General features: G+C 40.1%; 1 protein-coding gene across 4 annotated transcripts in view; it reads left to right on the forward strand.

Moving 5' to 3' along the window:
* The window catches only part of spock1 (SPARC (osteonectin), cwcv and kazal like domains proteoglycan 1), a 531503-nt gene that overhangs the window by 456859 nt on the left and 51714 nt on the right, over positions 1 to 22930 (forward strand). For 3 of the 4 annotated variants that reach the window (XM_087995312.1, XM_087995314.1, XM_043703529.2), the window contains one exon: positions 11815 to 11868. The exons of the other annotated variant lie outside the window; for it this stretch is intronic. In XM_087995312.1, coding sequence (XP_087851438.1) covers positions 11815 to 11868 — 54 coding nt within the window. The remainder of the gene's footprint in view (positions 1 to 11814; positions 11869 to 22930) is intronic. 4 annotated transcript variants of the gene reach the window in all.

Here is a 22930-nt window from a genome sequence, read left to right on the forward strand (position 1 = left end):
CGAAAGCTAGTGCTTCCATTTAACCTGTTGGACTATAGCCTGGTGTTGTGTGATTTTTAACTTTGTACACCCTAGTCCAACAACGGCATCTCCGAATCATTATATTTCACATTATACTGTTCTTATGGAAAGAAAATATTATTATTGTCACTCAGGAATTGTCATTTCTAGTTAGAAATGTATGTAAAGAATTCAGCCACTGAGGCCTAATTTACTACCTCCTCCTCAGGGTGGCATTGCTAAATATCCCTAATGGCTAAGGACTGATTCTGTGCGTGTATGGGATACATCACAGGAGCTAGTTATTATGTTGCTTCTGAGAAACTTGAATACCAAAAAGCCCACTCACTGTTCATCGCTTAACAAGCAGGTTAAAAAAAAGTGAAAGAGATCGAGATTCTGCTGATAGTGTGTTGTGCGTGTATAGAACCTTATGATGGATTGAAAATGTGTCATATCTTGGATCATAAAACACTTGATGTTTTAATATTTATTTATAGGAATTCATAGCTTGACAGTGCTCTGACAAGTTTTGAATCTCTTCATTATCTTCTAAATGGACCATCTTTTCTCTATTTAGGGGAAATACATGACTGATCAATATTTTGATGTTATGTCCAATAGGCTGGTCTGATCCTGATGAGATAAATCACTGATCTGGTAATAGGCATCCTCTATTTTCAAGACTGGGAAACTCACCAGAGAAAATAATGATTATTCTTTATAATAGAGTTCCTTTATTTCACAGGCACCAACTCTAGGGGCTGATCTCCACACCACACCATGCAAGGATGAAATGGAAGTGGTTGGGGAACTGACCCAAAAATATTGGCATGTCAGTTTCAGAAGCATCCTGGTACTTGGAATGTTAAGGCAGGACTGTGACCCTATTGACCTCTCTCTATCAAGGCCAATGCAAGTATTTCTTAACTTCTCTAAGAACTAGTTAGTGGAACTGGATGGAATTCTGAAGGGGGAGAAGCTGCCACACTCAGAGTGCAAGGGAGATGAATCTGTCCAACAGGAAAACTGCAGCTGACAGTGGAGCATGACTATTGGATTGAGGCTTTAATGAGGAAGTGAAGGGGAATACCAGCAACAGCAGAAGCAGTTATCAGAGGCTCAAGGGGCTCCAGCAGTGGTAAAGCAAGCATTGTTCAAAGACAGGAAACAGGCAGTTATCAGGCAGTCTGCCGAGAAAGGTGCACAAGGAGGCATGGTTAGTCCCTGCAGATGAGTAAGGAAGCCTTCACCTCCATCTACCAGCTTAGGCAGGCAGGTCTGCAGCCATGTGATTTGAAGAGCTGTGCCACCAGTGCTGAAGATCACGGTGACACTGAGCTTCCTCACCACCAGCCCCTTTCAGACCTCACCTGGGGACCTATGTGTCAACTCCCAAGCAGCAGCGCACAAGCGCATTCATGAGTTCATTTATGTCCTTTACAGGAAAGCAATGCAGTTTGCCTGGTTCACCATGGATGCTGAAAGCCAAGGTGCCTGAGCTCAGGGAGTTGCAGCTGTCATTGTGCTGCCTCAGGCGCAAGGGGCCATCTACTGCACACACTCTGCAGCTAGTCAGATTCCAGAACAGGAAAGAATTTCACTTCTTCAATGTCCAGTTCGTGGGTCACGACAGGCAACAATTTCTGCAGGAACGTGCCTGCTCTCCAAGGAGCTGTCACAAGCTTACAGTCTACACAACTCCCAGGCTCTTTGAATGTCTGCGCCACCCTCATCCTTTCCAAAGCTGTCTTCTGGGTGATAAGGAATACACCAAGAAGGTATGGCTAATGACACCAGTGCAAAACCCCAGATTGATGCTGAACAATGTGATAATGGTGCCCATGCATTCACTACAGCCATCACAGAATTCTCCTGAAGTTGAATTTCTGTTGACTGGACTCCTCAGGAGGAGCACTCAGGACAGGCATTCCCAAATTGCGAATTTTTGTTGCATTCTGTACAACCTCGGTCAGCAACAGCAGGAGAACTTAAAAAGGGAGCAGGTTGCTTTTCACTGTATTTTAGTGTGTTGTTCATTGTAGAGTACAAATGACAATAAATCACTCATCATTCATTCATGGAATAAACCTCTGCCCCCCTTGGATGAGAAAGGAAATTCAGCACAAACGCTAAGGGAGCTGGTGCCAATGCCAAGATTTTGGAAGAAGTCAGAACAATAGTCATACTTTGAAGATAGGCTCGGGAACATTTGAGGCAGCTAGATTTGAGGGCAAATGAGTGCCTGAATATTTGAAGTAATAACCAATTAAGGCACAGAGGCATTGCTCCCTAAGGAAAAGTTTTTTCTTATAATGGTGAAATATTATTCTGTTTGTCATATATTTTCAATGATGTTGTTTCCTTTGCATCAATAACCTTCTGTTCAGTTTCTTGGTCGGTGCATCAATTTGAAGTTATAGAATCATAGTCCGCGCTGACCAGACATCCCAATCTGATCTAGTCCCATTTGCCAGCACTTGGCCCATATCCTTCTAAACCCATCATATTCATATATCCATCCAGATGTCTTTTAAATGTTGTAATTGTACCAGCCTCCGCCACTTCCTCTGGCAGTTCATTCCATACATGTACCAACTTCTGCATGACTTCTGCATGAAAAAAGTTAAAAATCACACAACACCAGGTTGGCAGAGAGAAATAAACAAGTGCTTTCTGAGTGGCAGGTAGTGACGAGTGGAGTACCACAGGAATCAGTGCTCAGACCCAGCTACCCACAATTTATATAATGCTTTAGATTAGGGAACTAAATGGAATAGTTTCCAGATGACACAAAGTCGAGTGGGAGGGTGAGCTGTGAGAAGGATGCAGAGATGCTTCAGTGTGATTGGGTGGGCACATGTGTAGCAGATGAAGTATAATATGGGTAAGTATGAGATTATCCACTTTGGACACAAAAACAGGAAGACATGTTATCATCTGAATAATAACAGATTGGGAAGGGAAGAGCTGCAGTGAGACTTGGGTGTCCTTGTACACCAGTCACAGACGGTAAGAATGCAGGTGCATCAGGCAGTGAAGAAGGCAAATGGTATTTTGGCTTTCATAGTGAGAGGAATAGAATACATGAGTACCGGGATGACTTGCTGAAATTATACAGGCCCTTGGTGAGACCACACCTGTAATGTTGTGTGAGTTTTGGTCTCCTTATCTGAGAGAACATGTTCTGTCTATAGAGGGAATGTGCCTACAGTGTAACATATTGAGTCCTGAGATGGCAAGACTGACATATGAAGAGAGACTGGGTCTGCTAGAATTATATTCACTAAGGTTTAGATGAATAAGGGTGTTCTCATAGAAACCTATAAAATTCTAACAGAACTATACAGGGCAAACACATTCTCAGGATATGGGGTAGGCCATTTAGGACTGAGACAAGGAGAAATGTTTACACCTAGAGAGTGGTGAGCCTGTGGAAATCTCTACCACAGAAAACAGTTAGGGCTAAAACTTTGAATGTTTTCATGTTTTAGGGCTAATGGAATCAAAGGATATGGGGAAAACACAGAAACAGGATATTAACTTGGATGATCAGCCATGATCATATTGAATGGCAGAGCAGGATCGAAGGCTGAATGGCCAACTCCTGCTCCTCAATGCTCCTGCTTTCAATGTTCTATGTTTCCATGCACAAAACCAGTGATGGTCCATAGAGACAGCTATGCTCTTGCATGTCAGAGCCATGACATCGGGTAGATCCTCTTCCCTTTCTCACTAGTCTCTTTATGGTCTCTTGCACCTCTGTCCAATGTATCGCTATTTGCCTCTGCATCTTTATCAGCTAATTTATAACTGATCCAGGGGCTCATCATCTATACCAGGCTCAGTATGTTCTTCAGCAGTTTTTCAAATGAGAGAGACTTCAACTGTTTCTTTCTGCTCTGTTGTTGTCCTTTGCCAGCTCTGTGCTTGTCAGAATGTGATGCCAAGCTATTCTAGACACATTATACACTGAGGTGAATGGCTGCACTGGTGGAGAATGAAGTTGGTACATTAGTCACCAAGGTTAATACCTGTAACAAAAACAGAAATTGCTGGAGAAACTCAGCAGGTCTAGCTGTATCTGTGGAGAGAAAACAGAGTCCACATTTCAGGTCCAATGGCCCTTCTTCAATGACGGGAATGTTGGAAGGTGAGTTGGAAGGCCTTGACGGTGCAATTTCAGAAATAGGCTCTGAAGGATGGGCCTAATGAATGAGGCTTTTCCTCACCTGAGGGTCTGGGATCCTGAGGCTGCAGAGAATTTGTTAGTGTCAGAAGCTGTCAGTCTTCCTCAACTTTTTATTAAATTATTGCTACTTAATGAGCAGCTGGCAGCTCCCTGAGCAACTCTGCAAACTCTGCTGCCTGCTTCTCAGGACCATAAGATAGGCAGCCCATATCCTATCTGGACATGCTCACGTCAGCTGGTGTACGTTCTTCTCCTACCGAAGATGAGAAATTTTAAGAAGTATTAGCATTGTTGCACAAACACGTTGGTTGCATTGATAGACACAGAGTTGTGATTATCCTCATGTAATATTTGTAAGAATGGGATCCTGGAGAAGTTACTAATTCAAGGACTGTGGATGGAAGATTACTCAGTGATGTCAAAAAGCTAGAGTTGATGAAAATCAATGAAGCTTTATAATATGTGAGGGCCGTATATTCCTATGAGCTGTTCATTTAGACGCTACATTTGTCCTGTGTTATTGTCCCATTCAAGCTTTGTTGAGAAGCTATCAGATATGTAGGTCCTCCTCGTCGTGAGGAAAGATCATTGAGCTGGTAGTGTGGGTGCTGCTGAGTATCGTAACTCCTTTTATGTTTGAAGTGTGAACCCTGGCAGATGTGTAAGATGTGGTGCCACTGGTGACCCACTGGTACTTTCAATGAAATGACGACATTGATTATACATAAGATCTGTGATGTTGAACCTGGCGCCCAATCTCCTGTGTGATAGTCCAAAGCAATGGCAAGTAGACAATCTAAATTACTCACACTTAAAGGAGCATGGAGCATTGATCTTATGATCAACATCATTGATGAGAAACTGAACTGGACCATCCATATAAACATTGTGGCTACAAAAGCAGGTTAGTGAATAGTAATCCTGCAGTAGATTAACTCACCTCCTAAAGCTTGTTCATCATCTACAGGTACAACTCAGGAGTGGGATGGAATATTCCGCCACTTGCCTGGATGGGTGAAACTCCAAGAAGTTTGACACCATCCAGGACAAAGCAGTCTACTTGATTAGCACCACATCCACAAACATTCACTTCCTCTCCCACCAACGCTCAGCAGCAGCAATGTTTACTATCTGCACTGCAGAAATTCACCAAAGATCCTTAGACATCACATTCTAAACTCACAACCAATTCCACCTGCAAGTTCCCCTCCAACCCACTCACCATCCTGACGAGGAAATATATCGCTGTTCCTTCGCTGTCACTGGGTCAAAATCCTGGAACTCCCTCCCTAATAGCAATGTGCTACCTCCAGCACATGGACGGCATCGTTTCAAGAAGGCAGCACACCATCTCAATGGCAACTACGGATGGGGATTTAACACTGGACCAATCAAAATTCTCACATTCCATGAATGAATAAATACAAACAAAAACAGTGACACTTATCCTGGAGGGGCAGATCAGTTATCCTTTTGTGGTACAGTATCCCATCTCTCCATTCCAGCTGGTTCTCACAGCTGCTGACTTCGGCTGCCACCTCGGTCCAGGCTGCCTTGGACCCTCAAAAAGAACCTTTGTTCTATCCCTGGGAAAGACCACATCCCTTTCCTGCAGATATCCGACAGGAACACCTCGAGGGATGTGGTGCTGAATCATGAGGCTGTCTTCCTGGTATGTATCCAACATCTCCAGGGTGGCTGAGGGTGATGGGCCAAGGGTTACAGTGAGTGAAGTGCTATCCAGGTGCCTTTTACATACAGCATCTGAAAGCTGGAGGCTGGAAGATCCCAGCAAGGGGTCAGAATCTCCAACCCACCACAACAAAAAAATTGATAGTTTGCCTGCATATGAATATGCAAAGAAATTAAAAGAATGTAATTGCATGAGAAGACCTTTTCTGCCTTAGATGGAAGTACCATCCACGTTTACACAAAAAAAGAAAATTCCACCTTGTCACTGCAAGTAAGTACTGATGTGTAGTTAAACTGAAATATCAAAAAGATTGCAGTGCAAATTGTACTGTTATGCCATTAGCTTCAGTGAAATGGTATCTGCCCATCCACCTCCACATTAAAGTGCATTGACGTTGTGTGAAGCTTTGTCTTTGTGTGATGGATGTAAACAAAGATCATCACAAGAGGTTAACTCTTGTCCATTTCAATTTTAAGTATCCTTTTAGCGGCATGGCAAGTGTTAGTCACTGCCAATCAGCCTTTATAAATTATCACATCTTCTTTCTTCAGGTTTTAATTGCTGTGGAAGATCTTTTTTAAAAAAGAAATTTTCCTCTGGCTATTGTTCTCTTTATCCAGTTTTTCTTTCCCTTTATTTCTCTTTGCGTATCTGACTTGACATTGAATTCCCCCATTGTAATTTACACCACCTTCTTAGTTCTTGTGCTGCTAATTTCACAATCTTTGGATCTAATTGCTTAGGGAGATGCAAATTTGTTTACCTTGTTCACTCAGGTCCCAGAGGCCCCTCACTCTGATGTTATCAGCTCATTGTTGCAAACCATCGTATGGAAAGCAATTAAATTCTAAACATGCAAGAGTAAATTTAATTAAATGCAGAATTAAGTGTTGGATAACTGCTATAACAAAACCTGGCGCAAGTAGATTTTGTACAAAAGTGCTGATAAACAAAAAAAATTTAGCTGGTAACATTGTTCAGACAACTTGTAAATCTAGATAATGAGGTAATAACCTGGAAATGATCATTTAAAACTGTTTGCAACCTGCTGGCAATCTAAGGAGTCTGTTATCATGTGCAATTCAGTTTTAGCAATCTTATGCAAAGATATTTTAATATAGGGATCCCAACGTGCACTATAGCACAATGAATATAATTACGCAAAATAGGAATCAATGGCATCCTTGTAGTCTTATTTTAAGACAGAATTCAAAAAACGTCAATTTTGGGATATTTCAAGAATAAAAACATTGCAAGTTATAGGCTTTCAAATGTGGAAGATCTTTTGATAAACTTCCCCTGGATTTTATACAGCAAAATAACAGTTAAACTCTTTAATTCGTAGTCATACAATGTGTTCATTTTATTCCATTACTATTCGAGACATCATTGGCATCAGCACCTGCAGAAAAATAGGACAATTTTGAAGTATTACCTAATTTCAGAACATCTTTAATCTACCAATGAGAATAAAGGTCAAACTAATTTGCTTCCATTCCAATGTAAATTATATTTGATGTATTTTTTCTTGTCACATGGTTCAAGATGAACTGAATGCTTAGTAGTCGGTACTCTTTTAAATGAAATTGAGATACCACTTGGATTTGTCACAAATAGTAGGACTTTTTAATAAGATTAGTAGTTTCCTACTTTTACATCAGCATTTTAAAAATATTTATCTTTTTGATTTGCTGACATTTATGCATTGCAAAATTGCTGATTTTAGCTGGCGTGGAATCCCACATCGCACAGTCTGTACTTTGCCAAATGGACAGTCTTCACGTGTTGGTAAGCCATGGAGGCCTTCAAATTTAAGCATAATGCTCTCCTCAGTTAACATCCATCCACATACTTGCTGCTGGGAATTGTTAGGAAAGGATAAAGATTGGCAATTCTGCCTGATGTCTTTCTGCCTCTCAGAACGTGGCACTCAAAGCACTCGTTTAACTCCAATTATCTGTCTGATGTAAGTCACCTTAGCACAAGCCAGAAATCAAACCCACTGACTTAGCCTTCTTAAGAAATTTATTCTCTAGCAAATTAACATATTGGTTTCCAAGTATACATTATGTCTTTCCCGTGAAATTTAGCTAGTTCAAATTTCAAGAAGAATTTGCAGCTCTTGCTTTACTCTATGCCAAGTTAAAACATACTTTTCTTATAAAAGCAAAATACCACAGAAGCTGGAAATCTGAAAAAGGAACATGAGATGCTGGGAACACTCAACAGGTCAGACAGAGGGGGAAGATAAGGGTCAATACTTCAGATAAATGAACTTTCTATATATGTTTTATCCCTCGGGAAAATATACAGCTGATCTTTGCTCTTGCAATTGAGAATCTGAAATGTCAATATTTCGATTTAGTTTTTTTTGAAGTGCATTTGGGTTAAGTAAAGCTTTATTCACAGTATTATCCTTTGTTCATTATTTCATCTACATGTTTGCTTTGATGTACAGGATTTTCTTCAGCTTCTCTGTTGAGATAAGAGTTTGATGTCTGACAACACAGATCTGCTCCAAGCCAAGTTATAACTTACTATTATTTAAAAGATGATTTATCATTGCATTTTCAAACAAAGCTTATTCCTCAGCTTGAGTATATTGATTGAGGCTACTTTAGTGGAAAATTGCTATTTGCAGATTTTGTACCATTAAAACATATATAATTCATGATAAAAACCTTGTAAAGCATATTGCAAACATCACTCAATCAATAGAATTGCAGGAGTTTCAAAGTTTCTTTCTATGTAAACCCCAACCATTTTCAATATCAAGCAGAAAGTGAGAACTGCAGATGCTTGAGAGTCAGGGCTAAAACATGCAATGCTGGAAAAGCACATCAGGTCAGGCAGCATCCAAGGAGCAGGAGAGTTGACATTTCGGACATAAGCCTTCATCATTTAACCTGATGAGGCATGGTACATTAGCGAGACCAAGCAGATTCTACAACAACGCATGAACGGACACTGCACAACAATTGCCAAACAGGGATGTTCCCTCCCAGTTGGGAAACACTTCAGTGGTCAGGGACATTTGGCCTCAGATCTTCAGGTGACCATCCTCCAACGTGGACTTCGGAATACGCAACAGCACAGAATGGCTGAGCAGAGTCTGATAAAATTTCTTTTTTAAGAAGATCTTCCACAGCAATTAAAACCTGAAGAAAGAAGATGTGATAATTTATAAAGGCTGATTGGCAGTGAGGATGGCCTCAACTGACACCTAATGTTCATGTTACATGACAGGTGACCCCACATACAATCTCTCTCACATATACACACACACACACACACACACACATACACACAGACCCTCTCTCATACACATGTTCTCTCTCATATGCACACACACTCACACCCATGCACACACCCTCTCACAGGCTTATATTCCGTTTCACACGCATACACTCACATGCACACAGTCACACTCTCTCTCCCTCATGCCATGATGTGGAGGAGCCTCTCTCTCTCTCTCTTTCTCTCTATCTCTCTCTCTCATGCACACACACGCGCGCGCACACACACACACACACACAAATCTATGGGGTGAATTTGCATTTGCGGAACTGTATCTGCAGACACATTCTATTTTGCTCAAAAAGCATACAGTCAGCAGACAGTCAATCCATGTAACATTTTATAAATTCCTACTTTGGAAATAGAAGCAGTCTGACTCAAGATTGCGATAAAGACAGACTCGAATCTCACACCTTTAGTGCAATATCTGAGCTGAGATGTCACTTTTTTATATAAAACCTTGAGTTATCTCAAGAATGTGACTTAAAAGAAGTTCTGGTATTTACATACAAATAAACTGAAACCTGTAGCCCATTCCAAGACTTAACAGCAATCTAGGTTTGTTTAATATATTGTTTCAGTTGCATGACACTGTAACCTTTTGCTATAAATTCTGTGTCATTTGATCCTACTCCATAGCTACCTAATGAAGGAGCAGCACTCTGAAAGCTCATGCTTCCAAATAAACCTGTTGGACTATAACCTGGTGTTGTGTGATTTTTAACTTTGCCTTCAAAGGATGCCATTTGTAACTTTGTTGAGTTGTTTCAGTACTGTGCCAGGGAGCTAATTGATTAGAGGGATTGAAACATGGTATTTCAGGAAAGATGTGGGAGACAACAGTATAGAATCATAGAATCCCTACATTGTGGAAATAGGCCCTTCGGCCCAACAAGTCCACACCGACCCTCCGAAGAGTTTCCCACCCAAACCCATTCCACACATTTACCCCTGACTAATGTACCTAACCTACACATCCCTGAACACTATGAGCAATTTAGCATATTCAAGACATTTGATTCTCCAGGGCCTAGGACACCACCTCCCACTTGGGTGGACAATTTATGTTACCTTTTGTGGACAGGACATACCTGCATAATTTTCCACATTGCCCTGTAGATGTCACTTTTGCAGTCAAAATGTAACAGTTTAGGCAGAGAAGGAATTACTTCTGGAGTATAGGTCTTCAGCACCTCCAGTAAGATGTTTATGAGGATCATTGTGATTGCTGTATGCGGGACACTCAGCTGTTTCATGATATTGCTTTGAAGTGAATTGAAATGGCTGAAAACTGACAGCTGTGATAGTGGGACCATAGGACAATACGGAAAAAAATCATATGTCACTTCTGGCTGAAGATGGTTGCAAATGCTTCAACCTTGCATTTGCATCCAGTGTTCTGGCCTCTGCCATTGTTGAGGATGTAGGTTTTCATGGAGCCTCCTAATCTCTTGGTAGTTGCTTAACAATCCATCATCATGCATGATTAGGTGTGATAGAACTGCAATATTTTGCTCTCTTCAGTTGGTTTTAACTCAATCCATATCGTGATGCTTTTGCTCTCTAGCATGCATGCAGTCTTTGGTTGTAGCTTCATTAAATTGGCAGTTTATGTTTAAGTACATCTAGTGCTGTTTTTGCCATAGTATTCTCTATTTCTCATTGAAGTAAGCTTGGTTGCCTGCTTGATGGAAATGGAGAGTACTGTTGCTGGGCCATGAGGCTACAAATAATATTTGAATACAATTCTGCTGCTGATGCTTCCAAAGTCTCATGAAATCCAAGTTGTAGCCACCTAGATTTGTCCTTAGTTGTCTCACTGAGTATGGAGTCCGACACTTCATGACATCCTCAACATGAGGCAGAGTTTAGTTTCCAATATATCGCAATCCATACATAATGTAAATAGTAATGAGTGTTGCTAGAATTAATTCTGCGATTTTCTTTGTTAGGAACATGTCTGACAATTTTAACACTGATCTTAATGTATTGTTATGTGATTCACATGGAAAAGAAAGATCTAAATTTGCTATTGTTTTTGGACTTTATTGTATTTAAAGATTGTTCAAAGAAGCCTTGTTATTTTACCTTGATAAATGATTGGAAAAAGTACTATTATTTAGAATCAAATATGTAACTTTAATTATTTCATAGTGATCATATTGACCTACATTATATTTTTAAAAAGTATGACATTTGATTTTTTTGAAGGAGGCAACTTACACTGGTAATGCTACTGGACTAGTATGCCAGAGGCCCACGTTAATAATAGAGGGACAAGGGTTCAAATCCCAAAGTGTCAGCTGAATGGAATTTAAATTCAATTGAAATATCTAGCATTAGTCTCAGTAATGTTAACCATGACACCATTGCCAATTGTCATCTATCCATCTGCTTCACAAATTGCCTTTAGGTAAGAAAATCTGCTATCATTACCTGATATGGCCTCCATGAGGCTCTTAAATGCCCTCTGAAATGACCAAGCAACCTTTCAGTTCAAGGACAATTAGAGATAGGCAACACAAGCTGACCTTTAAAGCATGCCTAAATCCCATTTATTATAAATTTATCCCAAGAATAAATTAATCACTGAATGCTGTTGTTTTGTACTCACGATTTTTTTTTGGTTTAGATGTAATCAAGACCCGGACTGAAGGCAAGGATGCAAATCATTCACCTTTAAGAGGTAACCAGATACAATTGCCAATTCTTGGTCTTGGTATACTGTGTATAAATCAACTATTAATTAACTTATACTAATAGTGCACAATTAAGAGGAGAAATGGCTAAAATGTTGGACGTTCAAAGGTGTAGATTAATGAAAATGCAGTTTAGTCCAAATAATTGAGTTCATTCTTGGTGCTCTGCAGTGTTTCCAGTCAACAGATATAGAGCCTAGATTTTTGCCCAAAGTATATTTTCCTTGGCTCCTAATCAGAGCTCCCTCACCAGGAGTATATCTATTACTGCCATGGGAAGGGAGATATAGTAGAGCTTTGCAGGACTGAATTATCAAAATGAGGGGAACCCAAATTTAAGGAATGAAAGAGCCACACAAATCAACTGTAAAACACTTTTTTCATGCCTTGGTCTGAACCACAATCGACAAATAGGTATAGTTTGAGGCCCTGAGGAGAGGGAAGGATACCCGTTTATAGACTTTCCTCAAATACATACAATCTGAGAGATTCTGGCAATACCACAAGATCAGGTGCCATTGCATTCTACCGAGGCTGTCATGACACAGAGAAGAAAAAAAAAATCAGATGGGTTTATGGTACCACCATGTCACTGCAATCTAAAAGGTTGGGATGGTCAATGATTACCCAGACATCTTTCTGCTGCAGCAGAAGGAGAAGAATCCAGAATGATCCGTTAGGGCAAGAGATAATCACAGAATAAAAGGTCATCCATTTCAGACAGAGATGAGGAGGAACATCTTCTCTGAAGGTAGTGAATCCATGCAATGCTTTACTTCAAAGTGCTGTTGAGTTTGGGTTGTTAAGCATATTCAAGGCAGAGATGGGCAGAGTTTTAATCAGTAAAGGAATCAACGGTTATGGGAAAAAAAGCAGGAAAGTGGGGTTCAGCGTTTTCAGATAAGCCATGACCTCATTGAATGGGAAAGCAGATTTGATGGGCGAATGGTCTACTTCTTCTCCTATGTATATGGTCTTATAACAATAAAAGAACAATTTTCCATTTGTTTATAGCTCTTTCAAGCCCACAGGGCACCTCAGAATGTTTTTCAGCCAATTCAACAATTTGAAGTTTAGTCACTGTTATTATTTTGGCAAGTAAATACTGAAAAATATAAATGCCATCTCAGTTTAAAAGCTGAATATGCCACCTTCAAAATAAAAATTAAAGGAGAAAATGGGATGTAGAATTGTAATAAATTTCTTAGGGTAGCACATTGACTTTATTGAACAGGTCCCAAAACCAATCTGAGTTCCTAATAAGATAACTAACCAGCTGACTTACACACTTTATCTGTTGCATAGCTGCAGTTTAATATAGTACCAGTGCTAGGAATCTGGGAAGGTTCCAGCAGTAGTGAGTACTTCTGCTGCTGGTGAGCACACAATAGCATCAGCGGGGTGCCATAGAGGTGTGATGCATATGTAATGACTTAAACTGCGTGAGAAAACATGCTAGAGAAAACTTCCATGAAACGGCCCGAAATTGCCACTTTGCAGACTTTTAATAAAAATGTATATTGCTTCTGATAATGCAGCATTAATTTTTAATACTGCATCCCTACACACTATGGATTCCAAGATAAAATAACAATGGACTCAGGAGGGAGGCAGAAGAGAGGCAAATGGAATTCAATTGGGAAAAGTATGGGGCAGTGCATTTCAAGAGGGGATAAAAGGTAGAGAAATATACAATAAATGGTAGGATACTGAAAAGTAAAGCGGAACTAAAAGAGCTTTAAGTCAGTGTCTACCAATCTCTGAAGCTGCCAGTGATCACATCCATCTGATCAGGAGATGATAGAATATGTCCAAGGCATATGTCATTTCAGTATTAACATCATCTGCTGTGGCTGTGGAGACCAATTCGTGAACAGCAGTCCCTTCCGCAGCTGACATAGATAAATAGTGTTGGCCAAGTATGACAGATGTTTTTTTTCTTTTCTCATAACACCAGGTTGCTCTCTCTTCTGCCACCTGGTGTTATGAGCAAGGCTGGAGAAGTGTTCTGTCACTGTAGGCCCATTACTCCATAGGTCACAACGTAAAAGAATCAAAAGAGATTTTTCAGTAACTGAGATCAGCAATTAAATATCTTACCCCATATGAGATTATAAGTGAAAAGGCATATCAACCAAGTTTCTTAATAAATGCAATTATTGCAAGTATAGCTCTTCCAGAGTCCCCTTGAGAAAGTGAGCTTCTTCAACTGCTGCAGTCCATTTGGTGTACAATACCTTCAAAAGAGAGAGTTCCAAGATTTGGACCCAGTGACCTTGAAGGAACAGTGAGATATTTTCAAATCAGGGTAGCGAGTGGCTTGGAGGAGAATTATGTGGTGGTGTCCCCATTTATCTACTGTCCCCATTTGTCCATCTAGATAGTAGGGGTCATGTGTTTGGAAGTGCTATTTAAGGACTTTTCATGAGTTTCTGCAGTTAATCTTACAGCTAATAGACATTACTGCTACTGAGCATTGGTAGTGGAGGGAATGATTTTTTTTAGATTTGGGCTGTCCAGAGTGCTGCTTTGTCCTAAGTAGTGCCAATGTCTTGAGAGTTGTTGTAGCTGCATTCATCCAGGCAACTGGGGAGTGTTCCATCACAATCCTGACTTCTGTCTTGTAGATGGTGGATAGGATATGGGGAATAAGTAGGTGAGTTCCCCACTGCAGGATTCCTAGGCCTCTGACCTGCTCTTGTAGCCACAGTATTTATATGGCTTGTCCATTTCAGTTTCTGATCAAGAAACTCCCAGGATGTTGATGGTGTGGGATTCCTTGAATGTCATGGGGCAATGGTTAGGTTCTCTGTTGTTGGCAATGGTCACTGCATGGCATTTGCATAGCAGAAATGTTAGTTGCCATTTGTCAACTGAAGTCTGGATATTGTCCAAGTCTTCATTGAATCATAGAATCCCCTAATAGTGGAAGCAGGCCATTTGGTTCCACACCAACCCTACGAAGATCATCCCACCTAGACCCACCCCGCTACCCTATCCCCATAACCCTGCATTTTCCATAGCTAATGCACTAATCTACACATCCCTAGACACTACGGGTAATTTAGCGCAGCCAATCCACCTAATCTGCACAGTCTTTGGGAAGAAACAGGAGGACCTAGAGGAAACCCACACAGATATAGGGAGAATGTGCAAACCCCACACAGTCACCCAAGTATGGAATCGAACCCAGATCCCTGGCATCCCTGAGGTGGCAGAGCTAACCATTCAGTCACTGTGCACAAGTCGAGCTAGTCTTGCTGTGTTTGAGCATGGACTGCTTCAGTATCTGAGGAAGTGAATGGTGCTGAACAGTTTGAACCTTATGATGAGGAAAGATAATTGATGAAGCAGCTGAAGATGGTTACTCACTATGCCGAGGAACTCCTGCAGACTTGGCCTGGAGCTGAAATGATTGACCTCCAACCACAACATCTTCCTTTGTGTTAGGTATGACTCTAACCAGCAGGGAATTTTCTCCCTGATTCTGATTGACTCCAGTTTTGCTAGGGCTCTTGGATGCCACACTCAGTCAAATGTGGCCAAGTTGAGTTCAGTTTTAACAACATCATAAATGCCCAAAAGAAAATGTTGCCATGGGATCAGGCTAATTCAGCAAAACATTTAAAATCTGAATAGCAAAGTAAGAAACAAAATAATGGCTCAACTTATTTCTTTGATGCAAGTGCATGATGATTCTCACATTCGCAATGTTTCTTCTAGTTAAAGTATACTTTTCTGTTCTCCATTCTTTCAGGTTTACTTTTTGTCCAACAGCTCCCAACTGCATTTATTTTAAACTTTTCTTTTAAAGTACATCAGCTTAAAAGAGGATGCTAACCACTTGTGTAGTCCAAAATCTTCAAAGGGAGAAGGGAGAGTTTACATTGAGTCATGCCAGCAAATAAAAATGAACATTTTTTTATATTCCATAATTGAATAGGTGAAAAGCACTTCCAGCCGCTTTTATTGTCCATTAATATATAAATTTTAAAGTTTACACATAAAAGTAATTTCTCTTCTGCTGTTTTGAAATTTGGCAATTGGGGGCTACCTTAAATTAAATTGTTAAGATATTGCGTATCTCTGTCAGACCAGCCTGTCTCTTTTGTCATATAATTTTCACTTTACAATGGCCTGTTTCCTTGTTTTAATGACCTGCATGGTCATGTGGTAATGTTAGAAATGTCAGCTTAACATTTGGAAGCTTTTCCTCGTATTTATAGACCTGGGTGAAGCCAGCGACAGGATAATTAAAGATAGCTGTCACTGTGAGTGCTTTGCTCAATAAGTGGTAGGTCATCACAACAACTGTATGAGATATGAATGACACAGCTGTCAGTTCCCATTAAAAGCAGATGAACAAGGAAGTGAAAAAGACAGGAATAAATAAAAAATCAGGAACTTGCTAGTCAATCTATTCATGAAAAAAGTATCTGATGCACGATACACAGATCGCAAATCATCAGGTGCAGTCAAAGTGTATATCCAATGTGTTTTGCCTTTCTTTGGAAAATTACATTTTAACTCTCTAAAAGTTAACCGTGCATTGAAAGATTCTAGAGGCCCTTAAGATACCCAAGTAGCCATGGGTAATGGAGGCAAATTCCACACAATTGTCAGCTTTATTTCACTAAAATTGAAGATCCATTATATATTCATAAATTTCACTGTTTGACATTATATGGGTTTCACCATATCACAAAAGGCATGTTTTTGCTGAGGTATTAGTATGAGAATGCTAATCTTATGTGAAATATTTAATGTAACCCAACTGAACTACATTTTTTTTAATGAGACCAGGTTTCTCCTAAATACAGTCTTGTTTTTGATTATTTATAGTCAATTGCTAGAAAATATAACATGTGCATTTAACAAGTGTTAATTCCATCTCTGTTCTGAGTGAACAGCTGCTTTTGAGAAAAATAACAAAACGATAGCCTATTTCTTAGGAATACAAGTTGGTAATTTAACACTTTAGCTCTGATCTGATATTCAGACAGATTGTGTTTGATAGATTAAAAGCTCAGTGCAGTTCACTGTGGTCAATTTGTTTATCAAAGTTCATACTACTTAAATTAAAGAAAAAAGCATAATTTGTGAATCGTTCTTGTCTAATTCAAACTGAATTTCAAATTCAGTCATTTTATGATCACTATTTGGAAAATGTTGCCTGAATTAACCTTTATTACATTTATTTTTCCAGTGGTATCACTGGCAACTCCAGCATTTATAGCTCCATCAGTTACTGCCCTTTGATTCACAATGTGCTTGATTCAATCAGACAGATGCAAATTACATCAGGTAAATACAGCAGATTTCCTTCTCTAAGAACATTGGCGAACCAGACAGGTTTCATGATATTTGATGCTGTTTTGAAGAGACTAGTTTTTATTTGATTAATTAAATATGAATTTAAATGCCACCGGCTGGTATGGTGGGATTTGAACACATGACCCCAGAGCATTAACCCTGGCCTATGCATCACGTATTCACTAGGCATTGACATTGTATTACCACCTTTCATAACTCATTAACAAAATGTTTTTTCACTCATTACTGAACATACATGGCCTTATCCATTGTTGTTTCTCAAAAAAAAAACCCAACTTTAAATTGTTGGAACAGGATAGGTGGGGAATTAAAAGAAAGAGGATACTTGGCCCATCTTCCCACTGTCTTCCTTCCAGATCCCATTACTGCCCTGCCATTTTGAGCAAGTGAGCAGTATACCCATAGCAAGAGAGCATTCCCAGGACTTTCACTGAACATGGGAACATTGGCAGATTCCCAATCCATTTAGTCCTGCTTAATAGTGGGTGCATTATGTACTAATAGAGATCCAGGAAGGTATGGTTTTATTTCACTTTAAAAATTTCCATGGGCAAGAGAAGCAGGAAAGTGTTCTGACAGATGCCACATGATAGTTTGGGGCATTTACCCCAGGCCTCAACCCCTCACTGCCTCAATAATATTTTATTCCCCAATCCCCTGAATGCTGGGAAAGGATCACCAATGTCTAAATTTCTGGCTTGTAATATTCCTATTTCAATTTTCTTTTCAATCCTTATATCCTGGTAAAGGGTCCACACCTAACATCTTACATTTGTCTATTCTCTCCAGTGACCTATCTGCTCGGTATTCCCAGGATTTTTTGCTCTTGTTTCATATTTCTATCATTTCCAGATTTCTTTTACTTTTTGATTGATGGCCATATTGTTTATTAAGGTCCAAAGGGATGAATATCAAAGATCCACAAATAATAAAACAGCACATTCCTTGGTATAAAATTCCCCAAATGCACTTATAACACTTAAGACCTAATTTTAGTTCAAGATTACAACATGGGTTAATCATCTTTATGGTTGCAAGATTTATTATTATTGATTATCAAAATAACAGTAAAGAATCAAAATTGAGGGTGTTTATAAAGTGCATAGAGCATTCAATATTGAGATGTTATTAGTTCATTGTTATTTGATTAGTTGTCAAAGTTGACTGATTTGAAATTTCCATGCATTGTTTCATGAGCTCATCATGAGTGACAGTTTGGGATTTTTTTTTCAATTTTAATACAATGAGACAAAGCTATACGCAGGGTTTTTTTTGATAATTCAAGGAAAAAAATCGGTATCATTGCAGAATGAATAAGTAAAATAGATTATTTATTCCATTATCTCGCTGCATAGAAATCGGCATTTGCTGATGCCATTTAGTAAACACTCATGAAAATTATTTCCTGCCAGCTGACTCCTCTTCCACCAATTATACATGAGGTTTCAAGTGAAGGGTATAATGGATTTAATCGTTTAAAGATGTCCTTTTTCTTGCCATCTGAAATTGAATATCTGAATGCTGCTGCATCAAGGTCTGTAATTCACTGCTCTTACAATAATATTCATATTTAATCAAAAAAAAATTTAAATGTTAAATTGGTCAGCACTTCATAAAAATATTTTCAGGTCAGTTTAATCTACGTGTGATCAATTTTTGTCATCGAATATAAAAGTGGTTAGTCTCATTATATTACTTGCAATCATTAAAATGTCAATAGTTTTCCATAAAGTCACTGAGGTGGAAAAGCTATTAGATTTGACTGCCTTCTGATTGATGAATTGCTTTTCCAACAACTATGCAGACTGGAATTGTATAAGTCTTCTTTACAACAAAGTTTAAGTCTATTAACTAAGTCATTTTGTGAAAGGATTTATGCAACACACTATTTAGAGGACGTAATTTAATATTTATAAAAATGCACATGCATCAAATCAACTGATAGTTCAAAATGCTTTGCTCATTCTCTTGTGAACTTTCTACTGATGCAGGGACAGCTTTGTTTTTCTGATGTGTGTCTGACCATAGAAATGATAACAGATAGTGTGGACAGGTTTTCAGGCCCTACTAGGAACAAAGAGGGATTGTCCTGAAAATTCCTACCCTGACCAGAGTTCTGGATTTCCAGCATCATTCCTGATGTCACGATTTTAGAGGAGGTTGGAGTCAGAAGGGTACCTGCCTCAATTTGGTGTGTTGCCAACCAGGCTTGTTAAGACACTTGCTTCCTCCAAGTAAAGGAAACTGACTGTAATTTTGTAGCTGACATTCAGTTTCCCACATCAATATATAGTTTATACCAAGCCAGAAGGTATCATGCCAAGCGGCATGCCAACGTCATAGAGTCACAGAGAACAGAGATGTACAGCATGGAAACAGACCCATCAGTCCAAACCGTCCATGTTGACCAGATATCCCAACCCAATCTCGTCCCACCTGCCAGCACCCGGCCCATATCCCTTCAAACCCTTCCTATTCATATACCCATCCAAATGCCTTTTAAATGTTACAATTTTACCAGCCTCCTCTGGCAGCTCATTTCATACACGTACCACCCTCTGTGTGAAAAAGTTGCCCCTTTTATATATTTCCCCTTTCACCCTAAATCTATGCCCTCTAGTTCTGGACTCCCCCACCCCAGGGAAAAGACTTTGTCCATTTATCCTATCCATGCCCCTCATAATTTTGTAAACCTCTATAAGGTCATCCCTCAGCCTCCAACGCTCCAGGGAAAACAGCCCTAGCCTATTCAACCTCTCCCTACAGCTCAAATCCTCCAACCCTGGCAACATCCTTGTAAACCTTTTCTCAACCCTTTCAAGTTTCACAACATCTTTCCGATAGGAAGGAGACCAGAATTGCATGCAATATTCCAACAGTGGCCTAACCAATGTCCTATACAGCCGCAACATGACCTCCCAACTCCTGTACTCAATACTCTGACCAATAAAGGAAAGCATAACAAACACCTTCTTCACTATCCTATCTACCTGCGACTCCACTTTCAAGGAACTATGAACCTGCACTCCAAGGTTTCTTTGTTCAGCAACACGCTCTAGGACCTTACCATTAAGCGTATAAATTCTGCTAAGATTTGCTTTCCCAAAATGCAGCACCTCGCATTTATCCAAATTAAACTCCATCTGCCACTTCTCGGCCCAGTAGCCCATCTGATCAAGATCCTGTTGTAATCTGAGGTAACCTTCTTCGCTGTCCACTACATCTCCAATTTTGGTGTCATCTGCAAACTTAGTAACTGTACCTCTTATGCTCGCATCCAAATCATTTATATAAATGACAAAATGTAGAGGACCCTGCACCGATCCTTCCGGCACTCCACTGGTCACAGGCCTCCAGTCTGAAAAACAACCCTCCACCACCACCCTCTGTCTTCTACCTTTCAGCTAGTTCTGTATCCAAATGGCTAGTTCTCCCTTTATTCCGTGAGATCTAACCTTGCTAACCAGTCTCCCACGGGGAACCTTGTCGAATGCCTCACTGAAGTCCATATAGATCACATCTACCACTCTACCCTCATCAATCCTCTTCGTTACTTCTAAAAAGTCAATCAAGTTTGTAAGACATGATTTCCCACGCACAAAGCCATGTTGACTATCCCTAATCAGTCCTTGCCTTTCCAAATACATGTACATCCTGTCCTTCAGGATTCCCTACTACAACTTGCCCACCACCGACGTCAGGCTTACTGGTCTATAGTTCCCTGGCTTGTCCTTATTACCCTTCTTAAACAGTGGCACCACGTTTGCCAACCTCCAGTCTGCCGGCACCTCACCTGTGACTATTGATGATACAAATATCTCAGCAAGAGGCCCAGCAATCACTTCTCTAGCTTCCCACAGAGTTCTTGGGTACACCTGCTCAGGTCCTGGGGAGTTTTACCCATTTCAAGACATCCAGCACTTCCTCCTCTGTAATATGGACATTTTGCAAGATGTCACCATCTATTTCCCTATATTCTATATTTTCCATATCCTTTTCCACAGTAAACACTGATGCAAAATACTCGTTTGGTGTCCCCCTCCATTTTCTGCAGCTCCACATAAAGGCTGCTTTGAGGGGCTCTATACTCTCCCTAGTTATCATTTTGTCCTTAATGTATTTGTGAAAACCCTTTGGATTCTCCTTAATTCTATTTGCCAAAGCTATCTCATGTCCCCTTTTTGCCCTCCTGATTTCCCTCTTAAGTATACTCTTACTGCCTTTATACTCTAAGGATTCACTCGATCTATCCTGTCTATACCTGACATATGCTTCCTTCTTTTTCTTAACCAAACCCTCAATTTCTTTTGTCATCCAGCATTCCCTGTACCTACCAGCCTTTACTTTCACCCTAACAGGAATATACTTTCTCTGGATCCTCGTTATCTCATTTCTGAAGGCTTCCCATTTTCCAGCCGTCCCTTTACCTGCGAACAACTGTCCCAATCAGCTTTTGAAAGTTCTTGCCTTATACCATCAAAATTGGCCTTTCTCCAATTTAGAACTTCAACTTTTAGATCTGGTCTATCCTTTTCCATCACTATTTTAAAACTAATAGAATTATGGTCGCTGGCCCCAAAGTGCTTCCCCATTGAAATCTCAGTCAGCTGCCCTGCCTTATTTCCCAAGAGTCAAGTAGGTCAAGTTTTGCACTTTCTCTAGTAGGTACATCCACATACTGAATCAGAAAATTGTCTTGTACGCACTTAACAAATTCCTCTCCATCTAAACCCTTAACACTATGGCAGTGCCAGTCTATGTTTGGAAATTCAAAATCCTCTACCATTACCACCCTATTATTCTTACAGATAGCTGAGATCTCCTTACAAGTTTGTTTCTCAATTTCCCTCTGACTATTAGGGAGTCTGTAATTACAATCCCAATAAGGTGATCATCCCTTTCTTATTTCTCAGTTCCACCCAAATAACTTCCCTGGATGTATTTCCAGGAATATCCTCCCTCAGCGCATCTGTAATGCTATCCCTTATCAAAAACACCACTCCCTCTTCTCTCTTGCCTCCCTTTCTATCCTTCCTGTAGCATTTGTATCCTGGGACATTAAGCTGCCAGTCCCTGAGCCATGTTTCTGTAATTGCTTTCCCAGTCCCATGTTCCTAACCATGCCTTCCCTGTTAGGCCCCTTGCATTGAAATAAATGCAGTTTAATTTATTAATCCTACCTTGACCCTGCTTGCCCTGATTGTTTGACTCACTTCTGTTCTCAACTGCACCAGTCTCAGATTGATCTCTTTTCTCACTATATCTCTGGGTCCCACCCCCCTCCACCTTACTAGTTTAAATCCTCCCGAGCAGTTCTAGCAAATCTCCCTACCAGTATATTAGTCCCCTTCCAATTTAGGTGCAAACCGTCCTTCTTGTACAGGTCACTTCTACCCCAAAACAGCTTCCAATGATCCAAAAATGTGAATCATTCCCCCATACACCAGCTCCTCAGCCATGCTCTATCCTCCTATTCCTGCCCTCACTAGTTCGTAGCACTGGGAGTAATCCAGATATTATTGCTCTCGAGGACCTCCTTTTTAAATTCCTGCCTAACTCTCTGTAATCTCCCTTTAGAATCTCAAACTTTTCCCTTCCTATGTCATTGGTTCCAATGTGGACAATGACCTCTTGCTGGCCCCTCTCCCCCGTGAGAACATTCTGCACCCTCTCTGAGACATCCTTGATTCTGGCACCAGGGAAGCAACACACCAT

This window comes from Chiloscyllium plagiosum, unplaced genomic scaffold, assembly GCF_037043375.1.
Source record: "Chiloscyllium plagiosum isolate Xiang-an unplaced genomic scaffold, Cpla_swu_hap1 HiC_scaffold_16, whole genome shotgun sequence".
Classification (NCBI taxonomy): domain Eukaryota; kingdom Metazoa; phylum Chordata; class Chondrichthyes; order Orectolobiformes; family Hemiscylliidae; genus Chiloscyllium; species Chiloscyllium plagiosum.